The 25033-nt window shown below is 48.6% G+C and overlaps 1 protein-coding gene across 1 annotated transcript in view; it reads right to left on the minus strand.

The window, feature by feature from the left end:
• Window positions 1-20391, minus strand: part of GPR149 (G protein-coupled receptor 149) — a 34101-nt gene extending 13710 nt beyond the window's left edge. Inside the window, exon 1 of the mRNA XM_061568139.1 lies at window positions 19215-20391. Within this exon, the coding sequence (XP_061424123.1) occupies window positions 19215-20270 (1056 nt within the window). The 5' untranslated portion in view covers window positions 20271-20391. The remainder of the gene's footprint in view (window positions 1-19214) is intronic.
• Between the last annotated feature and the right edge of the window lie 4642 nt (window positions 20392-25033).

Raw genomic sequence — 25033 nt, forward strand, 5'->3', positions numbered from 1 at the left:
CATGTCGAAGTTTGCATTATCTGCAAACTCGAGTATGTTCGTGGCGTCCTACTTGATGGCACACTCGTTTCAATGTTTTGTATATGGAACAGAGGATCTGCTTGCAATAGATCATCAGCCTATGGTTAAGGAAATTCCTCCAGAAGGCCTGGTAAAATGTCTTGGAAAGGTGGGAATACCCACACTGCACTTCAACATAGTTCGTGAGCTAGAGCAGAATTCGATATCAGTGGGGGTGGTAAATATTGAGTGACATCAGTTGGTGTACATGGCCAATGAAAGTAAAGATGTTGACACAACCCAAGTTGCTACCTCTCAGGTAGTATCAACAAGGAAAATATTCGGTCTGTGCAGAATATTCGACCTGCTGATCGACTGACTGTGGTGTAACTATTTATACCACGGGGTGGACACGGATGGGGGATTCAGGACCCCTGCCCCATTGCTTCAACTGCCACGCCGAGAGGTCAAACCTCCCAACCTCGGGATTGCAACACAACACGGCAGCATCCGGTCATGAAATAATGCCACATTACTCTTTACTGATGACCCCAATTCGTACCGTACACAATCATGACAGCTGCACAGGTTGCCACAAATGAAAATCCCACGGGAAAAAAAACGAAATTCATCGGTGTTGCGCTTTGCCATATGCGCACACCGAAATCAGCAGCGACGTGTAGTAGCAAACCCTTCATTGCACAGGCCAATACAGTGCGCTCCTCGCATTAGCGAGAGGACGCTTGCAATTCTATTGAGAGCTCCTGCCAAGACAAATGATCCGCGCGAATCAACCTCCGAAATCGACCAAGTGTAGCGTTACAGTCGATAGCCACGGTGTCAAATTGTTGAGGCTCGGAGACCCAGTGGTAGCCTTGGGTGGAAGTGTAAATAGATTGATGCAACTTAAAAAATATATATTTAATAATAAAAAATCTGCACTGGAAATTTGTCATTTATTACCAGTCGACCCAGGCTTCGCTGGTTTTAGTCTAAAGCCACTGCCTTGGTTCTACTCTTTATGGGCGCACAATTTCTGCGCAGGATTGATCAAGGCTCATTTTGCTTCAAGATGAAATTGTAACATGTTGCCGTTGCAGCGTCAGGCTTACCGACGTGTTCATGAGTCGCGTGCAAAACCTCCCAACACATTCCGAGCTCTGTAAACGGTAACACGGTTGAGGTGGAGTGCTACAATTGTTTCCCACGTTGAGCGCCGGCGGAAGGGGTTTAGAAAGCCCCTCTCGTACAGCGTCCTTCACTCATTTTCAGAGATGGGAGGGGGCTACTTTAATCGATAAGACATCATCAGTCCGAGGATCGCCACACATTTGAAACCATTGGGGGGTTGGACACTAGCACGATGGTCATGGGGGTGTTTTCACTCTTTGTGTATTGTCGGAGAGCCGCTGGGTTAGGGGCCGCACTAAAGGCCACCAGGGGCCGCCCTAAAGGCCACCAGGAGCCGCACTAAAGGCCACCAGGGGCCGCACTAAAGGCCACCAGGGGCCGCACTAAAGGCCACAAGGGGCCTCACTAAAGGCCACCAGGGGCCTCACTAAAGACCAACAGGGGCCGCACTAAAGGCCACCAGGAGCCGCACTAAAGGCCACCAGGGGCCTCACTAAAGGCCACCAGGGGCCTCACTAAAGGCCACCAGGGGCCGCACTAAAGGCCACCAGGAGCCGCACTAAAGGCCACCAGGGGCCGCACTAAAGGCCATCAGGGGCCGCACTAAAGGCCATCAGGGGCCGCACTAAAGGCCACCAGGGGCCGCACTAAAGGCCACCAGGAGCCGCACTAAAGGCCACCAGGGGCCACACTAAAGGCCACCAGGGGCCACACTAAAGGCCACCAGGGGCCGCACTAAAGGCCACCAGGGGCCACACTAAAGGCCACCAGGAGCCGCACTAAAGGCCACCAGGGGCCGCACTAAAGGCCACCAGGAGCCGCACTAAAGGCCACCAGGGGCCACACTAAAGGCCACCAGGAGCCACACTAAAGGCCACCAGGGGCCACACTAAAGGCCACCAGGAGCCGCACTAAAGGCCACCAGGGGCCACACTAAAGGCCACCAGGAGCCGCACTAAAGGCCACCAGGGGCCGCACTAAAGGCCACCAGGGGCCGCACTAAAGGCCATCAGGGGCCGCACTAAAGGCCACCAGGGGCCGCACTAAAGGCCATCAGGGGCCGCACTAAAGGCCACCAGGAGCCGCACTAAAGGCCACCAGGGGCCGCACTAAAGGCCACCAGGGGCCGCACTAAAGGCCACCAGGGGCCGCACTAAAGGCCACCAGGGGCCGCACTAAAGGCCACCAGGGGCCACCAGTGGCCTGCGGGCCTTGCGATGAAGAACGCCGCTCTAAACGGAATCTCTGCTGCTGCTCTCCCACGCTGGAAAGACATCTTAGAAGAGGCGAGGGTTTTACCCACGCTTTACCCCACCGCGCGTGACAAGCGGTAATGTTCCTGCCGGGTGAACAGAGGAGGTGGAATAGATGGGGGGTGGGGTTGGATTTTATTAAATGTGCCCATTCTTTCAACTTTCTCGCCAGGAGATTGAATCAAACGGGCGATCTGTGGATTGCAAGTCCAGCGTGATGTCCGTTACGCCGCAGTGGCAGCGTCCTTGAGCTCTGCAATTCTGCTGCATTCAGGTGTGCACGATGACTCTGCCTTCCAGGCAAGGCATTCGTTATATTGACCATTGGCAGGGCCGGATTAAGATTGTGTAGGCCCCTCGGGCTACAGGTACTGTGAGGCCCCCAGTAATATTTTCAAAAGAAAAACAAAGTTAAAGAAAAATAAAATGTTTACAAGGCTAACAACAAATCAAATTCAGCATTCATGAATGAAATAACTTTTCACTTAATCTCTGGAGGCCGTCCAGCCCCTTGGCTGCAGCACCTAAAGCCACCGTGCCTTAATCCGGCACTGACCATTGGCTGTGGAACTCAAAACCGCATGGCATGGAATGATCTGCCTCACTTTCCACTTGCTGTGATGTATCCTTACCCAGGAAGGGATGCTGATGTTTTGTTCAATAGTGATTGTCCCTCAGGGAATCCTATTGGGAGATTTGCTCTCACAACGCGATACGTTTATGCGTTGGCAGTACCACTGTTAACCTTTTCTTTATGTGATGGGGGCCTGGTGGAATATTCAAGACACGAGGGACTAGAGTGTTAACTACCTCGCGACAGGAGGTCGTGGGTTCGATCCCAACCCTGACGCCTGTATATATGGAGTGTGTGTGTGTGTTCTCTCTGTGGTCGCGTGGATTTTTCTCCGGGTCCACCGTTTTTTTCTCTCCAACTAGAATCAACATCACGCGTTTAGAGTATTTGGCTGCTATAAATGTCCACGTGACAAGCCACTTACTTGAGCTATCATTTGTGGCCAGATCGCTTCTGAAAAAGATCTATATAGCTTAGGGGCCCTTAACTGGTTATATATATATTAGTATTCGTATAGTACATCCCATAACTTCGGTTTTTGGATGTATTACGAGGTTTCACTTCTACGATGAGAAGCCTGTAACCCCATGCAACCCTAAACAACAGTCGGACAGTGTCCCACGTTCCTAAATTTAAACAAAATTCGCAATCTATGTCTCCTTCATATATCTGTCTCTCCACATATAATACATTTAAAGTCTTCACCACACAATCCATCTGCCCACGGAATTCTGGGAGTGAATAGTTTCAGCAGCATGTATTCAATACAAACAAAATCTGGACCGGTTTTGACATACAGTGTCTCATTAGCAGGGTCAGGCTTGCTTGAATCAAGGCTGGAGAGCTGCCAGCTGTTAAAGGCAAGCACTCTGTCTTTAAAATATTTATATCCAAAAAGTTGCACGCAAGATTGTATATAGTAATGCATCACCGAATGCTTATTAGTGTTGCTATGGGGAATTTAAGTTGTGGAACAGATAAGCATACACTACGTCTCTACATTCAAATAAATAAATAAAAGTATTCACTTCCCTTAGTTCCCTCTCGCAAAAGTTTGCTTTTGAATCTACACATCGTGGTCAATGCAGTATTTATGGTATCTGCTCCTTGCACAGTGCCTTCAGAACCATGCCATGTTTTGCATTAGACGACCTACTGCAGTGAGACGTAATTAAACTTCGAACCTGCAGGACATGTATTTATTACATATTTTTTTGCGTTAAACTGACACCCACGTCTAACAGAAAGGCTCCTAGCAAATACACCACTGGCAGTTTACAGAAATTGGTTTAAACAATCTCGACTGCTGATGAAACACAGTTGAAACCGGTTCAGAGTGCGCTTGAGTTGAACTCATGCTGCTGAAAGTATGCACTCTCAGGGGGCCTTGTGGCTGATGAGACGGATCTGTGAAGGCCTTATCTGCTGCATTCGTTCATGAAATCAACGAAGGAAAAAATGAGAAAAGAGGGAGGCCTTAGCCCAGGAGTGGTCAATCTAACCGACAACAGCGACCTGTTGTGAGTTTGCATTGTGGGCAAATGGCCACTCCCTGCAGTTGTCCACCCGATCAATTTTGACGCGAAGAATATTGACGCAGGGGTTCAATTCTCGCACTCATTGCTGTCAGCGAGCTTCGCATCGTTGTGCGGATATTTGTGTTGCTGCCACCGGTGGCCGTGATGGTGGTCATCGTGGATAATTTGCGACCGTGGGAAGTTCATCACGGTTATTGTAGACACTTGATCAATTGTCCTCCATGAACGCGTATCGATGACTGTGGATGCACTGCATATTGCAAATGTTGCCAGATTAGGTGTGATGCGACAGAAAATACCAATGTAAATTGTGAGTGTGATTGTATATCGGCATCCCTACTCACGTTTCGAGTTACTTTTCTTGAACGAGGTGAGAACCCAAGAGACCAGGATAGCCTCATTTGCAAGAGTGACCTGAGGCATTCGTCTGCCAGTAGGGGGCGATTATTGCCGTGCACAATCCCAAGTGAGTAATTTGCGGTGTCATTTTTCGAGCTTGACAAAATTGAGATCCTGGCGCTTGCACACGATGGCCTACTCTTGCGAACGACGTCAATGCAAGATGGTGTTCGTGGCACAGCGCTAATTTAGTCCGGGAGTTGATGGTTTAACTCAATGGACGAATGGCGTTCGCACTTTCTGAGACGACGCATTCCAAACCCCCCCCCCCCACCCCGGCCAAGAACATAAAAGCGCGTCACTTTCTTCACGTGGGTTATTCAACGCGTGATAACTTCAAAGCAAAAAGAACCATCCCAGAGCCTGACCTTGGCTCTTGGGTCAGACTAGCCATGCTCTGAGGGAGGGCACAGTGGGACACGAGGTGGAGGGAGTTTGTTCCGGCGCAACAGTGGGTGCGTACGCTCGAGAACACCATGAAAGTGTTCTGCTGATAGGATTTCTCTAAGAAGGCCCTCTGGCATCACGATGTTGGAAACATTATAATTGCTCAGGGAATGCAGCTGGTGGTCGTGTGATGGAGAGCTTTAATTGCAGAACGTGCAATCTCAAAGCAACTGAGTGCCTCATCACAAAGCGCCTCTACGTGGTGAGATAATCGTTGTTGCATACCATTAAACGTACAAATATATAGGCAATACAAATGTATATCTTCGTTTATTCCCAAAAACAAGAAAAAAGAAAACACCGTTTTCCAATGACTAAATAATGCCAATTGTACCCAGACTCTGGGAAGCGAAGCGAGCTAAGCAGGTTGGGAACCCCGCTGGTACAGCAGTAATACAACAGTTGGCGTTTGTATTGGGGGGGGCATACAGCGGATCCGGTAATTCGCGCTGAGACTAAAACGATCAGCCCGGAGGATTTGGCGCTGACGCGGTTGGCCCTGTGGTTATGGGAGGAGAGAGCCGCGTGGTTCCATTCATCTGCCAAAACATTTGCAGAGTACAGGAGAAGCACTGACACGTGAAGAACGCCTAAATTAATCCTCAATACATGTGTGAATTACGAGGTTTATGACTTTCGCTGAGACTGAAGTGGTGCAAATCTGCTATATGAGGTAATGTATTTCCTGGGTAAATAAAGAACGAAATGATTAATTTCAAGGCACCAGTGTAACTTACCTAGTTTCTGGCAGTGTCACAAAATTTTATTACGTTTGAAGTTATGCTACATTTTAAAGACATCTGCTGATAATTGGCATTACTCTTAATGAATGCAAGAGTATTTTCAGATTAATTTATCCCAATATCAGTTGGTTAAACAACAACTCTACAGAATAGAATTTCCTACGACGTGAAAACACAAGTGTGTAAGGCACCCTTGGTGACATTAAGACGTAAATATATACACGGCGATGACCTATACGTAGCGAGCGTAGCCAGTGCTCAACACGTACCCAATCGTGTCGTGGCCACACACACTCTACATATTGACTGGTGTACAAATATCGCAGCGGGTTGTCCATCCATCCATCCGAAACCGTGCACGCAAGGTCACGTGACCCAGGAGCACCCTTCCCGTTGTATAAATAGGCATCATTTTCCCTCCGTAAAATTCCAACTGTCCCTTGCCACGCTTGGCCAACCTGATTAAATAAATGTGGCGGTTTTCAATTTGCATAGAGAAAGCGCAGACTCGGGGTTATCCAGAAAAGAACGGGGGGTGAAGTGTGAAATTGTATGGGTTCGGTATTTTTAAAATGTATTTTATATATATATCATGGTTCTTGAGCACAGGCCCATAGGTCCAAAATGCCAAATGGTCAGCGACAAACAGAGACCATCAAGTTTAAATCATGGATAAGAGTCTATTATAATCTTGCGTTTGGCCGTGTGTTCAGGAGCGAAATGCCAACATCGACGTTTGCTCGCCACGAGATGACTTCGACAGAGGGTTCCTGTAGTTTTGCTCTTCCTCCTCGATTTGTTTACTGTATGGTCCATAGTGTTTGGTTGCATGGCCACAGCCGCACTGTTGTGGCTTGTCTCTTTTTTTGTTCGTTCGTGAAAGAGATGTGCGTCACGGCCTGTCGGCGTTTTGATGCGGTTAAATGGCTCCACCACCGGTGTTCCCCCCTGGGAGTGGGGACTGTCAAAAGGCACGAGGTGCGGATGTTTGGGTCTCGAATGAGGAGGCGTTTATTGTGGACGACGGCGTTGTGAACACGTTTCATTAAATTGAGCAAGGCTACAAGGAACTTGGGGGAAAACAAATTGATGGTGGTGGCAGGGAATTCCAAAGATGGGCTGTGTGACAGCAAGATGAAGTGACCTGCAGTGTGGTGGGAGAGTTTGTTGTTGTTGTGACATGCGGAGTGTGTTGGTTGAACGCAGTGTGGCTGAGATGAAACAGTCCGCAAGACTTGAGTCCTCACGGCATGGATGGAGAAATCAAAGAGCAAAAATCGCTGGAATAGTAACTATGGTAGTCGCGATAAAATAGTGATGCATCCGGTTAGTATGCAGTTAAATACGAGGAAGGGGCTGTCAACAATGTAAACAATATCCCCAATGAAATTAGTCATACATATAATATCTGGCCAACTCGCAAAAGTGCAGTATCACGCCAATACCACATTTAAAAACAAAAAAGAAATACAATTGTGTATGCAGTGGGAGCTGATTACAAGCACATTAAATGAACATTAAACATCCAGTGGAGTTATTTTTCTTAAGCAGCTTGTACAATGATGCGTTTTTTAAGCCCATTAAATTGTGGGTGGGATCAGTGGCACAGACCTTCGTCCACTCTTCTTGAACCAGGCATCCCCAGTTCGATTTTCGGCCACGGATAACATCGCCGGCGAGCGATATGCAAGCCCGTCCTGTCCTCCCCACTTCGCCAACCCACGCCTGCCAGTGTGGTGGAGTGTGGTCAAACACCCCCTATGATCCACAAGGCAAAGCTTTCGTGACTGCAGGGATTCATCTTCTTGGTTCTTTCGGTAAAGTCACGTAGAATGGAAACAATAAAAATAATAAAATAAAACATAATAAAATAATTATCACGACAGACCTGGTCTTCACCTGATGACGGCTGCTTGTGTTGTGGCCGAAACGTCGTGAGAATTATTTTATTATTAATTTTTTTTGTTTCCATTCTACGTGACTTTACCGAAAGAACCAAGAAGACAAAGGGGAGCCCTTCATTCATTGGCGGTAGATTGAGAATGGCTGGAATTAACAAAACATCTGAATTGTTGATTAATACTCGTGGCGAGCATGCAACTTATTTCACAACGTGTTAACGATTCCATCACACGCAGGCTAACATAGTCCCCTGTAAGAGTTTGACACAGGTAATGTAAATATAGATACCAGGTGTTTGCTTATTAGGGGTGAATGATGCATTGACTCATCCATCAACATCGAGTCTTAAGGCTCACAATACATGAGTATGAAACCATGTCCTTTGTTTAATTATGATAATTAGTGAATGTGTAAATGTTCCATGCAGTGGATCTACCCTCCTTCCCCTTGAGACCCCAACAATTGGTAGTGTATATGTTATTGATCATATACGGGAGAATACGTATAAATACATTACATGTTCTCATTGTGAATGAATGCAGCGTTACATTTAAAAGGCTTGAAATGTGGGACCCCCCTCTCCGCCTCCACTCCGAGGAAGTTTATAGATCTTCCATCTGGCTATAGTGAAGGATAATCGGAGCAAACGAAACGATACGAATGAGATCCGATCGGCGAGCCAAATAAGACGACGCAGCCTCCCCCATTGCAACGATTCGACGCATGGGGCTCCACGATGGGAACGGGTGGGGGGGTGGGGTAAATGTTGTGGCGTGACTCTCCAACACACAACCGGTGTTGCTGTACCAGTCACGAGTTGGCACGTTCTCTTTACGTGACAATCCTTACGAATTGGCTGTGTCGGGCGGTGGCGGGTTTAACGACACATCTATACATTGTACGCGATCTCACCTCCCCGAAAAAAAACCCTCTATTATGGAGGGTGGGTGGTGTTTGAGTGTGTAACGCCGACTTTCATAATGTCATTTGCTCGACAAAGCATGACCTCGATTCAAGTGGGACGACGACCGCGACCTTATTCTGCGTCGCTCGTTTTTTTGTTGTTCCTTACAGCCCGTGTCGGGCTCACTGCGCAGAGAAACAGTGGCGCGCGTGCCCGCATTTGAATTCCATTTCCAAGGACTCCCAATGGCTCCAGCCCGGGTGTCAAGACGACGAGAAACAATTGCGCAAATAAAAACAACAACGACAACAACAACGACAACAACAACAACAACGACAACAACAACGACAACAACGACAACAACAACGACAACAACGACGACAACAACAACGACAACAACAACAACAACGACAACAACAACAACGACAACGACGACAACAACGACAACAACGACGTTCTCTTCTTGGATGGAGATTCAACCGCGTGCGTCGGCGACGTTGATTCGGAACCGGTCTTGGGCGTTCGCTAGGTCGACTCCGCCTCAAATGCCTGCCTTGTGTGGTGTGCTCACGCGTACGTATGTAGGTTGAACTTCTTTCGCGCCGTACGTGGCCAACCGTGCTAATCGGAGGTGCGGCAGACAAAGACGACAGGGCGTGATGCTGGCTGCACCACCCCCTCGTTTACTGTGCAGTAATCTACTGGCCTTAATAGGTGCTCGCTAACATCACTTAGCCTCAACCGCCCAGTAAGAGGCTACACGACGGATCTGTGCCATTACTTATAATGATATTGATTTGTTTTGTAATATCTATATAACCGCTCCTAACTGCGGGGCATCTCTCTCGTGAAAAAAAGAGAGAGATTTTTAAACATCACATCTCATCTCGCACGTGTGGTAAAGGTCACCGTGCCGGCTGGTTGCCTGCAGACCCCGTGGGCATGAAGTGACTCAGCACCTGGCCTGCACACCGACATGGCTCTGTATGCCAGCAAGGGGATGCGGTGATTGGGGGGCAGGCGAAGATTGCTCACTTATCATCGCCACTTCTCGCATTCGACTTTGTATACACACGGTCGAACGAACGAATGGACACTGCAGCAATGTTTAACACGCCACGTTGGTTACCCATCGTTGTTATTGGTTTGACGCGGCCAAGTGAAGTGATTTTTGAAACGACACCCACGGTGGATTTAAACCCATCACGGCTGCGTAGCAAACAATAGAATATGCCGCACAAATTGCGCTTCTCTGACGCAAACTCCGTTTGCATTTCAAAAGGCACTGGCAACTGAAGTGCATTGTGTGTTTTATCTTGGCAACGGTGACCACCTTGACGGCGCTTAATATTCTAAGCTTGTTCCAAGCCGTATGCTGATTTAATTGGGGGGCAGGGGCCTATTTACTTCACGTGGCATTACGGCACGCATGTGGCTCAGCATTTGGAAGCTAGCGGCTCACGATCAGGTTTCGAGTTCAAATGCCAGTTGGGGGTTGACAGCCCATCATCCTCTCTTGGGTCAATAAAACAGGTACCACTTCCTGGGGGGAATAAACTGGCCCCCGACATAGGAATGTGGAATTTCCACCACTGGATCAGGGCTGTAAACGGAAATGAGCACTGCCTCTTGATGCGCATTCGATCAGGACATTACATTGACCCTTGACTTTGGAATGAATCTAAAGTCAAAACATTATTTCATTTACTGGTCATTATTTGACGCCTGGAGCAAAAGTTAGCAGCAGTTGCTGCTTGATCACAATGGACATGGAAACGTGCTGGATCATTCAGACCGAGAACACGTGTGTAAATGTGCTACATCACATCGCACCAGATACTCATTTGAGGCCGAATCGACCTAGGCGGCCGGGGGTGGTGCTGGCCACTCACTCCTTGGTGTGCCGTGCAGGCCTTCATAGGTGCTGCTCGCTAGCAGTACTTACCCCAACAGTCTGGTAAGGTTATACGGGGGAGCTTTGTCTTTGTGCTACATCACATACACACACGAGAGCGTAGAGAGATGCCTCGCGCTGGTTGTCGCGGTTGTGCCGTACGCGATCTCCCATGTGTCCCGGGTCGTGCCGCGTGTCGTTCCGTACGACGTCCCACCTACTCGGAGCACCTTCAGGAACTGAATTCAAGGACAATTCGGTTCGTCGAGAAGTTCCCCGCACCTAGGCCTGTATGCAGAACTTCTTTCGCACACCGTACGTAGCCAACCTCGCTAAACGGCGGCGCGGGGTGAGGACAACAAACTAACTACAAATCAATCTTAATTTTGGAGCTTTCGTGACTGCAGGAATTATTCTTTGGTTTTTTCGGTAAAGTCACGTATAAAAATAAAATAATAAATTAAATAATAGCATACGACGTTTCGATTGCAACACAAGCAATTCCTGCAGTCACGAAAGCTCCAAAATTAAGATTGAACCACTTCTACGGGGAAGTTCCAAGTTTACCTTTTTCTCTCTCTCTGGGTTTCTTGTTCTCTCTCTCTGCCTGTATATTTAGTGTAATTGTCTCTGTCTACACTCGTTTTGTATCGTTCTTAGGTTCTGCTCTGTCTGTGTGTCTCCGTTCCTCTTTTTTATGTTTTGTCTTTCTTTGGAATTTTCACACTTAAATTCTAACTTAGCAATCTTTGAAACACGTAATCGACCAGGCAATGCGTTAATTGTGTGTTGACCGACTCTCTGTGTCGTTTTACATAACATTTCGATACTTTGCTAGGTTATTTAATTTAGTGTGTTCTGTCTCCCTCTAAGCCTGCTTACCTTACTCCCCTCCCTTCGTACTCATTGACATGTAAATGTTTTCCCTACCCCCTCCCTCTCTCTGCCTCCGCCCCCCTCTGTCTATTTAAGGCCACCCCACAGAGACGATCACCTCTCTCTGTACCTGGGTTGCACTCTCTATGTATCTTGGTGATATCTGTCTGCTTATATGTCTGTCTATAGTTTTCTGGTTATATTCTATGTCGCTATTTCATTATACCTGATGATGATTGCTTGTGTTGCAATCGAAACGTCGTATGCTATTATTTAATTTATTATTTTATTTTTATACGTGACTTTACCGAAAAAACCAAAGAATAACTACAAATCAGTTTAACACGTAGGCTTTCGCGACCAATATTATTCATAATAAAGTTTTTGGGTTTAGATCGCGTTATTTATAAATGTGTCGTAACCCTCCACCACCCGACACGGCCAATCAGTAAAAAAAGTGTCACGTTGACACTTAATGAGTTAATGATGACGTCACCCTGCTGCTGCTCTATATAAGAACGGGAGACACAGCAGAGCCTCACCATTCTGGCGAATTGCCCGATGATGCTGGATGCAATTACCAGCGAAACGTCGTACTCAAATTGTAAATGTTGTGGTTTCACGCTTCAACACACCGGTGGGCTAAAGCAGTGAACTAATTGTCTTTTGTCAACGTGACACTTTTTTACTGATTGGCCGTGTCGGGTGGTGGAGGGTTACGACACATTTATAAATGACGCGATCTAAACCCAAAAACGTTGATTATGAATAACTACAAAGCAGCCGTTTTCAGGAAATTTCGTTTGAATTCTAGATTATGAGAGCAAAGCTCCAGTGGCTCCCTAATGTTGGGAGCAAGAGCGTTCCAGACGGCCGCAGAGGCGCACCTGAGACCGCGCGATGCGGTGACCGCAGTCTCTGAACGATGGCTGAAGCCAAAATCAGCCGCAGCTGCTGCTACTGCTGCGAGGATGACCACCGGAGGTCCCGTGACGGTTCATGCTCCTTGGCGAGATTGGCAAGGTCGCGAAACGCCGGACATCGTAGCGAACAACAACATCGCACGACCCGGAACACACATCGAGAAGGATAGAGAGACGTCTATTTCTCAAAGTGGACCAGATCAGCATTCGTAAATTGTATTTGTTTATTGTTAAATTTATAACAAACAAAAAATCTACGCAATTTTGTAAACGCGAATGACACTTTCCAGTCAAGGTAAGCGAGCTGGCAGATTGGTGCCTGTCTGCTACTCGCGCGATTTCAAACATTCGAGGATAAATTGGCCATTAACCTTTTGCGTTCGCGGGCCAAGCCAGGATCGACGCAGATTATGGTGTTGTGTGCTCGCTGCTGTGACGAGCGCTTGTTGGGCCATCAGAGACGAATTCGCCGTGGATTGCCATCTACAGAACACAGAGGCAACTCAAACATGGCACTGTGTCATCGCTAATTTGTATGACTTACACTCTGACGCTATTATTTATTAAGACAGTTACTCCGATAATTTAATGGGAAAAGGAGTGGTGCTGCAAGGTACAGGGGCAGCCCTGCAATTGCCTGCTCACGCCACTGTTGGCGGAAGGGCGTCCACTAGAGGCAGCTCTAGTCAGCCTATCTTGAGGTTATTTTGCTGCACTTGATGCAGCAAATCTGGCTGTGACGGTCCCACCTGATGACGGAGACTTGTGTTGCCTCCGAAACGTCGTGATTTTATTGTTTAATTTTTATTAATTTAATTTTTTTTTTTACCTACGTGACTTTACCGAAAGAACTAAGAGTATGAATCCTTGCAGTCACGAAAGCTTCAAATCTAGAATTAAGTTCTACATACATACAACTCGCCCATTTTTCTTGGTTCTTTCGGTAAAGTCACGTAGAAGGGAAATAATACAATAATAAAAATTAAACATAATAAAATACAATTCTCACGACGTTTCGGCCACAACGCAAGCAGCCATCCTCAAGTGAATAACAGGGCTGTCGGAAATACAGCTGCTTGCGTTGTGGCCGAAACGTCGTGAGAATTGTATTTTATTACGTTTTATTTTTTTATTTTATTATTTCCCTTCTACGTGACTTTACCGAAAGAACCAAGAAGATGAATCCCTGCAGTCACGAAAGCTTTAAATCGAAATTGTACTCGTCCATTGTTTCAACTGCTGTACCAGTAGATTGTTGTCATTCTCATTGAGACCAAGTAAAAAAATAACCCATTGGAGGGTATTCAGTCCCAATATTAAAGACATCATGTAGAATTCAAACACTAAGTATAAAACGTAAGCCAAATAGAAGAAAAGGTCATTATGTCTCACGCTAATGAGAAAATTGACATTTTGTTATGAATACTTCAGGAAAAATATTGAATAATTATACCATAAATATTTCACAGAAGCGGAGCGTACGTGTGTTTTTTTTCTCTCAAAGAGTAATGAACGCCACCTTGTGATTTATAACCACGTGCGAGAGAGATATTTGCATTTCGAAGTCACCTCCTGATAAAGTGTCAATCTAACGGCGCGTGAATAAACCCACTCGTTGCGTGAATCGTTGAACACGCAACACCGCCCACTCGCTCCTCTCACGACCCACTTGGCGAACTCCTTCCTACGAATCACGACCCCACACCCGCTTCCATTCCCTTTCCGCGGAGGCCAGGTGCTGTCCAACGATGTCACCTGTCTCTGATCCTGATCATCCGGGAATCCCTTCCGGCCCCATTGAACCTAAGGATGCGTGCTTCGAGGTACATGGAGCAAGCCGTCCCCCCCCCCGCCCCCCCCCCGCCACCCCGCCGGGGTGGATAAAAGATACATTAGCGAAACAAATGGAGCGTGCTCGTTCTTCCGCGAGAGGCTGGATGTGCAACACCATCCTCCCAGCAGTGCGCTCTGCATGGGGCCAGGAGTATGGGGACCGGTGTGTAATTGTACGCGTGCAGGCAACCCTCGTGCACTTTATTCCACGTGGTTATCGTCAGCCCTAATGTCTATCCCGCGGCTAAATATATAACCGTGCGTAATGATGTATCATTTCAAATCGTAAAGCGCCGCGCATTTATGCACTCACTCTTCAAGGCGCGGGGAGCCGCACAACGAGCGGGGAATGCGACAGCCGGGGGGGGCGGTGGGCTGGCATCAACAATCGCCCAAGCTCTGCGGTCCTCTATATGTATTAAAATGTTTTCAGTCAATGAGTTTTCAGTTGAACGTGTGGGAAAAAAACCGCGAGCACGCAGAGAAAACCGCCACGCGCGTACGGGGCGGGTACCCACGATCCCATCATCGCTCTACTGCCGTCTACTGGCGAGCCAGGGTATGGGCACATCGATGGCAACGCAGAAGATCCCCCGGGGTTTTGATCCTCCACGAAACGGATGGTCCACCCTAAACCGCATCCGCTGCACAAACCGTGGCAGTAGATGCGGATAGCCTGATGCGCAAATGGAAACTTAAAAACTCTCCAGTAGCAGTGTGCGACTGTGGTCATCCAGGACAGACCGTACGGCGTGTGACGACGCAATGCCCCGATGTCCACCAATACGAAGGAGACATCACAGCGATACACAGCGCTGCTCCCGACGGGGTTATCTGGCTTGACCACGTGAATGTGTCATTTGTAGTTGATTCTTTGCATCTACATCATCAGCCGTACGAAAGAAAAGTACCCCAATCAATGCCAACGGGTAAGGAATATTTACGGCATTTGTGTGATACGCCAACCCTCGCATCCACAGTGCTGCATTAGAGACCACGTGCATAGTTCACCACTTCCCGGCTAACTGCTTCCCCATGCCACTACCATTCCTCGTGGTCGTTTTACGACGGATGCCTCAATCCATCTCGCTCCTGCACCATGGGTAGACTTTCTCATTCCTCCACCTCTCGGCCGCCCACCCAGCCTCTCCCACTACCGGCCACCACCCAGCCATTGGCTGCCATTCCTTGTTTTATTTGTTACCGGCTAAAATGCCCCACTGAGCTACGTGGGTCGTTTTCAGAAGCGACCTGGCTATCAAAAGTGACAGCTCAACGAAGTGGCTTATGTGGAAATGTACAGCAGCCAAATACAATAAACGCATGTTTTAAAATGTAGAGGGAAAAACTGGAGGGCCCGGAGAAAAATCCACGCGACCACGGGGACAGCATGTAAAATCAAATAAAAATATACATGAGTCGGGATCTGGATTGTAGCCACGACCTCCTGCATACCAGGCGAGGTAGTTAACATCTCCTAGCCACCGCGGCACCCAGTCTGGCCCAGCGGTCATGATCCCTTCAGGCAATGAGACTGGCCCAAAGCCAATTACTTTACTTATTATTTCATATGATTAATTTGCATTTGTTCTCAGACCCACGCGTTTCTCTTCGTGTCTCTCAGTCAGGAAATCTGCATTTACGTTACCGTCACTATTTCTGTAATCTGAACTTCAGAAAACATGTTCTAATTTTGCTGTGAATTTTCAGCAGTTGCAGCTATTGTCATTCCGCTGCTGGACAAAGGCTTTCCAAAGCGGCCACAATCTCTCATTTTAATAATAATCTACCCAGCACCTGTCCCCAAACGGATTTCATCAATCCATCTCCTCGATGGAGTGCTCTGGCACGCTTTCCTATGTGGTCCGTGATTTGATACGTTCATCAATTATTGCCATATTTGTATGTGTATACTCCATGTATGTCATTACTATAATACCGTTGTGTGTGTAATGTATATGGTGTTTTCAGGTTGGGTCTGCACTACAGTTTAATGGCCTTGAAAGGCATTTTTGCAATCGAACAAAAAGCAGATTCAGCGGCTTAATTGAGTGAGGCGAGCCAGTGAAATTTAGCAAAGTGTCACCTCTCCACCCTTATTTAATTAACCCTCATATGAGTGATTAAACCCACGATGCATAATGAATGCAGACAATGTTTAAGTCGCACTGCTCTGCATGAAAGCGAACATTGATTTATCACCGTATGGATTAAAACGTAAAGTTATTGTCTCGGTCAAGGACATGGGGAGCATAGGGTTTGCCGTACGTGGGTGTTCGAAAGATGTTTTTTTTTAGAGGACCCACTATAGCATTTTATTACAATAACAACAAGGTCAGGGTCTGGCTATTCACTTCCACTTCCCCTCGCCATCACGTCCTTCCTTCTGCCAGTTCTCTCAGCGGTTGCACAGCACACCACCTGCAAGCTCTTCTTTCACTCTATCCCTTCCCGTGTTGTTTGTCTTGCGGAATGTAGCCAATGCACACGTGGTGTGTGTGCGTGTGTGGAGCAGTAACGTAGTGGTTTGCATAACGCCGTGTGAAATCCGCAATCCCAATTTGATTCCCGGCAATGACAAACAACCGGTTCACATGAATGCAGTGGCATTTTTCTGAACAGGTTTTGGGACTTCCCAGGGTGTAAACTCAGCCTTGCATAAGTAGTTGGAGCAGTATGAAAAAAAACATCAGCACGAGAGAGACAAAGACGACCGAGGAGCGTGGTTCTGGCCACACCATCCCTTCGTGTGCAATGCCAGCCTTCATTAGTGGCATTGAGTCTATATTTTGCCGTGTTCAGAACAGATGATATAGTTCATATACATCTAGTCTAATAGACAGTGTGTCGTCAGTGGTGCACAAGCACAATTAACAAACAAAGCATTCACATTCGTCAATAACACCGTAGCCTTACAATGCAAATATACCGTATATAAGAGACGACGTTTCAGGCGACGACCCTTTTTCAATGCACATACATTACATTGTGCTATGGACAAGGGACAATGCCGGAAACGTTGACAAAGGTATTTTGAGATTTTAGTTTCACAATTAATCCGCGTTGCAGTTTGCGTGACACAAATATATTGAAATGCAACAGTCCACCAGACCTCTCAGAGGACACCGCTCATCCCCCGGCACGCATTCATATACCCCAGAATTGTACACGCAAATCAGTCGGTGCGCACACATCAAACCGTGCGTGCGAGCTATAAGAGGGACCATAAGTGAGCGGACTGACTTCAATAACTCCGGTTGAAATGACACAAATGCCGTCGCGGCACTGCTATATGTGGGCGCGCGTCTAATTGGGTGAACGCGTGGCATTAGATCGAGAGGCGCAGGAGAGACGCGCGCGTTACGGAACATTTCCAAGTTAAAGGCATCGTTTTCACTGATATGGAAAAAAAAGACAAATGTAAGTGGGGATTGGGCACGAGCAGGCAAGGTCGATAATACCTCCAGAGTGGCAGCGTAATGGAGGTAACGCGCCTCTCAATCTGCGCGCCCTCGGGGACGGAGCCATGAGATCAACTCGCGGTGCTGCAGGAGTGCAAGACCGTTGCGAGATGGAGCGACGGCTTTTGTAGGCGTTCATTCAGCAGTGGCTAGAACACAGCTACTGATAATGATGATGATCATCATCATAATGATGAATAGGCTGTGTCGGGTGCTTCCAATTACAACAACAAACATTGTTACGATGGTTTAAGCGTATGTGAGTTCAAATTCGCATCTGCAGTGTCATGTGAATGTGGAATTACTGCTGCAAGTATGTGGACCAACAAGGGAAAAAGAGCAGCACCCGTCCCTGGCTCGACTGGGCACGCAGACCCAGTGTGGTCGCCGCAGATCTGGCGGCGTCAACGACGAGCAAAAGGAAAGAGGCGAATGCTCGCGAGAAGGCGGCCGACAGCAGAGATGATGGAGCTACGGAGCCCACGTGGCCGTCGCAGCACTCGTGACTAGTGGCGACGGCTTGTGGCGCGATATCCATCCAGAAGTGGATAGAACATAGCCGATGGTAATGATGATGAATGCGTGTTACGTGTGACAGACGGGGGAGGGGAGGGACATTGTTATCCAGCAGTGGATAGGTCATGGCTAATGGTGATTGTGATAGTCAGGGCTGCATTACGGCGTTGAGGCTGTAAGGGCTGCAGCTCTGGCTCTTGTATTATCGGGGAGCCAAAGGAAAGAAAGTCGTACACTGCACTGCTTTATCACGAGTGAAACGCAAAACTGTGCGCGCCTGGCCTGCGTGCACGGGTGATGGGGGATATCACACGAGCACTCTATGATAAATCCTATTCATAATGATCATTATGAATTAAAGCCACAGTGTCAGTGTGAACTACTGCACTGCCACATATGGGTTGGCATTGAACAAAGGTCCGTTCGTTTAAAGTTTGAATCAGCTTTACAGTTCGTAAATCGCATTAAAAATAAATAACACGTAATAACCGTGGCATATAATAACGGAGTATTTGGCATTGGGCAATGGTGGTGGTAGCAGTCGTAAAGGACAGTATTGTAATAGAGGAGCTCCCCAAACTATAACAGCCTTGGGACTCTATCAAACTTAATCTGGCCCTCACGATGATGATGATGATGACTGTAAAAAGTTAAAGGCGCAGCCCTGCAATTTCTTACTGGCGGAAGGGTCTCCACGTAAGACTCTTAGACGGTCAGGGTGTTGTTTTGGCCTACTCTTCTACGCGGGCCAGGCGTCATTGGAAGGAGCGGACGAAGAAAACGACGACAACAACAACAACAAAATCACGGACACACTCACCATCATGGGCAGCCACAGGAACAGCTTGGCGAAGGTTATCAGGAGCGCAAATCTCTTTTGAGCCACGGCCATGCCAACGTAGGGAGTCCTGGCGCAGGCGGCCGCGTTGTTTATGAGTACCGAGTTGGACGCGTCCTTGCTGGAGCTGTCCGTGGTAGCAGCGGCCGGGCCGGTCGACCTGGCCCCTGCCGCCGCCGCAGCAGCAGCAGCCGCCTTACCCTCCACCATCCTCTCGTCGGCCAGCGCAGTCACCGTGCTGTGGTACACGCCCGTGTCCTCGATGGTGTAGTAGTTGGACGTGGCGCTGAGCGACAGCGTGCGCTCTCCGGGACGGCAGAAGAGCTTGTAGAGCGCGGGCAGCGAGAGCGCGGTGAGCGCGCACAGCAGGGCCACGAAGAGCACGCACACGAAGAGGCCGTGCGAGGAAGAGTCCGGCAAAAAGCAGCCCCAAGTCCTGGGCTCGAACCTATCCCAGCCGCACAGAGGCAGCACGCTGAGTAGTAGGGATACCCCCCACGTGCACAGCACGGTCCACAGCGCCTTTCTCCTCGCGGGCGACGACCGCGCCTTGGGAGGCGAGGACAGAGACGAGGATAGAGAGGACGCCGAATAAGCGCCGCCGCCGCCGCCTCCACCTCCACGTCCCTTGGCCGACCTCCTGGGTCCGCACACGTTGTGCAGCACGATCGCCGCCGCCTTGAGGGCTCCGGCGAGGCACACGAACTCGTAGAGGAACCCCGAGAGCGCGCACACGGCGGGAGACACGTCCCCGCCGGACGCGTGCACGTAGAGGAAGAGCGCCGCGGGCAGCGCGCCCAGCAGCTCGTCCACGCAGAGGCACAGCACCAGTGCCTCCAGCACGCCCCGCCGGGGCATCTGCAGCAGCCGCGACACCGAGTAGAGGCTGCCGGCCAGCACGGCGGCCACCAGGAGCAGCGTGGCCGAGAAGAAGAGCAGGCTCACCCCGTGCGCCGCTCCGCGCGGGTCCGCCGCGGTGGAGTTGGAGACGGAGCCGTCGGCTGACGGGAGCGCGGAACGGCACGCGGGCTGGGACATTGTCTTGCCGCTGTCGTTTTCCTCTCTCACGCCTCGCTCATTCTGTCCGTGCTACCCCCTCGCGATCTCTCTCTCTTTCTCTCGCTCTTTCACTCTGTCTCTCCTCGCTTCTGTGTCTCTCGGCTCACTCGCACTGCCTGCCCGGGTGCTTGCTCCCTCCCTCCCTATCTCCCTCGCTCGCTCGCTCGCACTGTGTCTCCCCCACCACGCACTCCCCTCCTATACGAGCGCTCAGTGGGATCGCGTTATTCACGCACCCCTGACGTCAGGGGCGGTGTCCGCTTCTTGATTTGTGTTGTGTGTGTGGGGGGGTAGGGTCGCCTCTGCACTGCATTGGCGCTGTTTATTACGATGTATATATTGTTATCTAGTCCCCTCCCTTCATGTTTAATTTCAACATTATTCGGCGTTGTTCATTCCGCTTTGTTACCATTCGCGTCGGAGGCACGGTGCCTGCTGGGTTAACGGGCTGCCGATATGTTGCGCTTTCGGGAGAAAAAAAATTGTCGGTAAGAGAAACTTGGTCATACCACACGTCTAAGGTTAAGGCTCCTAAGATAATGAGAGCATGTATAGTATTGCTACTGCGCCCGCACACAGGCGAGTTTTCATGCTGCAAAGCTGTTAGTGTTCTGTATTTACTGGGCGCAGCTGCGTCGTTAATCAACAAAGCAATCCACTTATTGTGAATGCATTATGCAGTTCGAGTGGCCGGCGTGTGAACCATAATACCATTATTATTTATGAACCCCAACACGATTTAGCAATAGAAATTGCAAGTACTGTAACCGCCCAGCATGCCTTGCCCGTCTGGGAAATGGCAGAGAAGCCACGTTGTGTTGAACACGTGTGTCACACGGGTCACGAATGCATCTACGTTGAACTTCTTTAGCACCGTACGAACCCAATCTGATCGTGACACACCTGTTCAACTGTGATCGTGACACAGTGTTGAACAGGTGTGTGTCACGAATGCATGTACGTTGAACTTCTTTAGCACCGTACGAACCCAATCTGAGGGCGACACATGAGTTCGACTGTGCGTCACGATCCACGTGGGTTCGTGACACACACAGTGATCGTGACGCAGTGTTGAACACGTGTGTCCCATGAACCCAGCTGGTCCCAGTTCGTGAGATTCAATTGTAAACTCGAGCACAATTATAAATGATAATACAGTAACACAAGCTAAACATTCGGATTATATTGGGCTTATATGCACCCCCGCCAAACGCAGTATGTCAAGAGTTTAATTTAGCTGAATGTTCAAAGATCAATCTTAACCACATTTGCCCTCTGGCAGATTGCATCGCAAGAGATCGAGACCCATCGCGGAGGCCTTCATACAGCAGTAGATTAACCATGGATGCTGATTCGTATAATACAAATAATTACATTCCTTTGCTTGTATTAGATATGATTGCGTTTGGGGAATAAGGTTAGCTGAAATATTAGTCGCCGGTGAAAGTGATGTTTCATTGCTGGCTCAAAATCGTTCTGAATTCAAGTCCGCAACAGCAACTGTGTGTAGAGTATACGGTATGCATGTACACATAGGGTATGTAGCAAACACCCTGCACAAAGGCGCGATACTTGTTAGGAATTAATAGAGCAGCCCAGTTCGTGGCGAGAGAAATGTGATGTTAGTTTGGGTGGACGGAGTTTTTTTCCAAGCGAGGTGACGTAACAATTCACTCTCTCATCGCCGTCCTATTCTATCGTTTTCTCTTTTCACGTCCCGTTTTCTATGTCTTTACCGTCTCTTTTGTATCTATTTTTTTCACACAGTGGTGTTTGCTCATCCGCTTTCGTGTAACATCAGTTCAAGCTTTTACGTAAACAAAAAAAAACGATTCCTACACCCCTAGCGATTGTATGCACGCGCTGTCGTAAACGTGTCCAATCGATACAGCAGCGGCGCTCGCTTGAAAACAACGTCGCGCTCCGACCAAGTTGCTAGGAATCGTCAATAACAACTGCCGTCAAAAATTAACATATAAGCAAGCGACGTTTCAGGCAATGGCTCTTCTTCGTAGCAGAAATATAATCTTGTCACCTATTACGACGACCTTTTTGTTTTGGGTTGGTCGGGGGGCGGTGTTGTTCACGTAAGCCACGAGTTGTTATTTGCACAATCACTGCCAGCGCATATTCACAGAAGAAGCATTGGAGTCGGATCGCGAGTCATTGACGCGGTGGGTGTGAGTGCGCCTTAGCATCATCCTGTTGCTCATGCAGCGCCTGCATTCTATGCGGCGAAGATGAATTGACGCGCGGTGTGTTCTCGGCAGTGTACGAGTTTGCATAGGAACTGGGGACCTATATCTGAAAGAGACGATTATTGCTTCAACGTCTGACAGTTCACCGGCATCCATTCAAGCAAGCCTGACTCTGCCGATGAGACGCCGAGTTGGCAAAACCGGTCCAGAGTTTGCTTGTGCCGAACCGATGCTGCTCGAATTATCGACTGCCAAGAAGGCTGTGGGGAGTGATGTAAAGAATACTTTTAAAAAATGGTATGCTGATCGCAATGCATATTATTTTGCTTTAGCTGCTACTGATCATCTTTGAAGAAGATCCATTGCCAGAAACGTCGCCTGCTACTATATTTTGCCCCCCCTCCCCCGTTTAAAGGCAGTGTTTTTGACGGGTATGTTGAGCGCGTACTTCAGGGGTCGACAATCTGCGGCTCTTCAAGGACTGCTTCGTGACGCGTTATTCACGATGCATTGCGGCTCCTGAAAGATTGAGTTTATAAATATGAATATAAAATGGACGAGTTTGGGGATGGGGGGAGGGCACAGGGGGTAACGCCCACCCCTCCCCCCAAACTGAGCACATACATTCATATGTTTTTAATTAGTTTACAATTAAGATTAAAAATGAATTAATTATATGCACCCGCAATTCCTAATGCGAGGGACAAAGCGCTCCCCCAAAATATCGAAGTCAAACTCCACGCCCACGATTTCTATGAATAACCCGAATTCGAAAGCAAAAAAAGATTCTCATTGTTACTTTGGTTTTGCCGATTCCCTGTTAGAGTGACTAACGATTTGTGGACTCCCGAAACGCCTCGGGATGGCTCCGGCACGCCAGCACGAGGCCGCTCCCTCTCGCCGTGCAGGATGAACGCCACCGCTCGCTACTCACGCGACGCTTTGACGCCGCTTCTGTGTCCGACGGCAGTGAGACGCGTCCCGACCACAGCACCACCCCCCCCCTTTACCAATCCGTTTCACTTATGCCCCCCCCCCCATCCCGTGTGCGTACGTCCACGGCCCGTTTGTCAATCCACTGCTGGATGAGGAGCTCCGTGTGTGTTGATCGTGTCACGTGGCACCGAGTGTTGCGACATAATTGACAGGCGCGCGCGTCTGTGTGTGTGTGTCACTGTGTGTGTGTCATTGTGTGTGTGTCACTGTGTGTGTGTCACTGTGTATGTGTCACTGTGTGTGTGTGCGTTATTTGGGGTGTGGGGAGCGGTAGTGTAGCGGTTAGCGCGCTGCGCTATGAACCTGGCGACCCGGGTTCGATTCCCGCTCACGGCCAAAAACAGTGACGATTATCTGAACCGGTCCTGGGCCTCCCCTAGGTCGACTTAGCCTTAAATGAGTACCTGGTGCGGTGTGTAAACATCGCCAGTGGGGAGATATAGGCAGGTCGGGCGTGGTGCTGGCCACTCACCCCCTCGTGTGCCGTTCCGGCCTTCATAGGTGCTCGCTAAAAGCACTTTCCCCTACAGTTTGTTAAGGCTATACGGGGGATATTTATCTTTGTTAGTTGTGGTGTGCATCCAGAGGGTTGTGTTTGGTTCTTCACAAGACATTGCATCTAACCAAGTGCACTCATTCATGGCGTTTGCAAACCATTCAATATAGTCGCCAATAGCATTGCCCACAATTTATTCATGTAATCATCGGTGTTTTTCTTTTACGCGTATAACAAAGTATTTAATTTAATAGTAGAGTGAGGAGCAGGAAGGCTACCCAAACGCATATCCGCCCTTAAACACATTGCAATCACAAATAATTTAATAAAATAGCAGTTTCACATGCACGCCACAGTAGAACCAACATCTAATCAAGAAACACGTGGGCGTTGTAAACAAAAGTTTTCTGACAACTTGTCATCAGAATCGCCGTCATCATAATCATCATCATCATAAGCCAGTGTGGCGTCCTGCCTTCTCTCTCCAGGGAACTTATGACCCCAAAGTTCAGATATGTAATACATGAAAAAATGCATTGTCTCCGTTATTCAAAACAATAAATAGATTCACTGCGGTGACGTGCCATAGTCTTCCGGTAGAGTCTCATCATATGGCGCGACGCAGCCCGCTTCGCCGTGCTGAATGTCACGATCCACCTCGCTCCTGCACATGAGATGATCTCATCGCTCCATATCCGTGGCGGTTCCCCCTCGGGCGCGTTCACATCTCCTCTGCTTCGGCTGCCATTCCATCGCCAGTGACAACGAACATCTCACTCTCTGATAATTGGTTCTTTACCCTTCTATCTGGCAACAAAACTGACACCTTTTTGCAAGGAGTCATGTTTGCATAGACCGCAATACCTGCAGTCATAATACAAACAAAAGAACATAACTCTGATAATGTGCACTGTCCTTGAAGTTGATTGGTCCACACCCGAGACAGCTTTCCTTCGATCCTAGTCTCATATGGGTTGGACCAGATGACGCCAAAAGGCGCACATCTCACTCTCTCTCGGCGTTAGCGTCGCACTCCACGGGAGGCGAATTAC

The sequence above is a fragment of the Lethenteron reissneri genome, chromosome 40, assembly GCF_015708825.2.
Source record: "Lethenteron reissneri isolate LAM-NWPU_2019-01 chromosome 40, ASM1570882v1, whole genome shotgun sequence".
In the NCBI taxonomy this organism is placed as follows: domain Eukaryota; kingdom Metazoa; phylum Chordata; class Hyperoartia; order Petromyzontiformes; family Petromyzontidae; genus Lethenteron; species Lethenteron reissneri.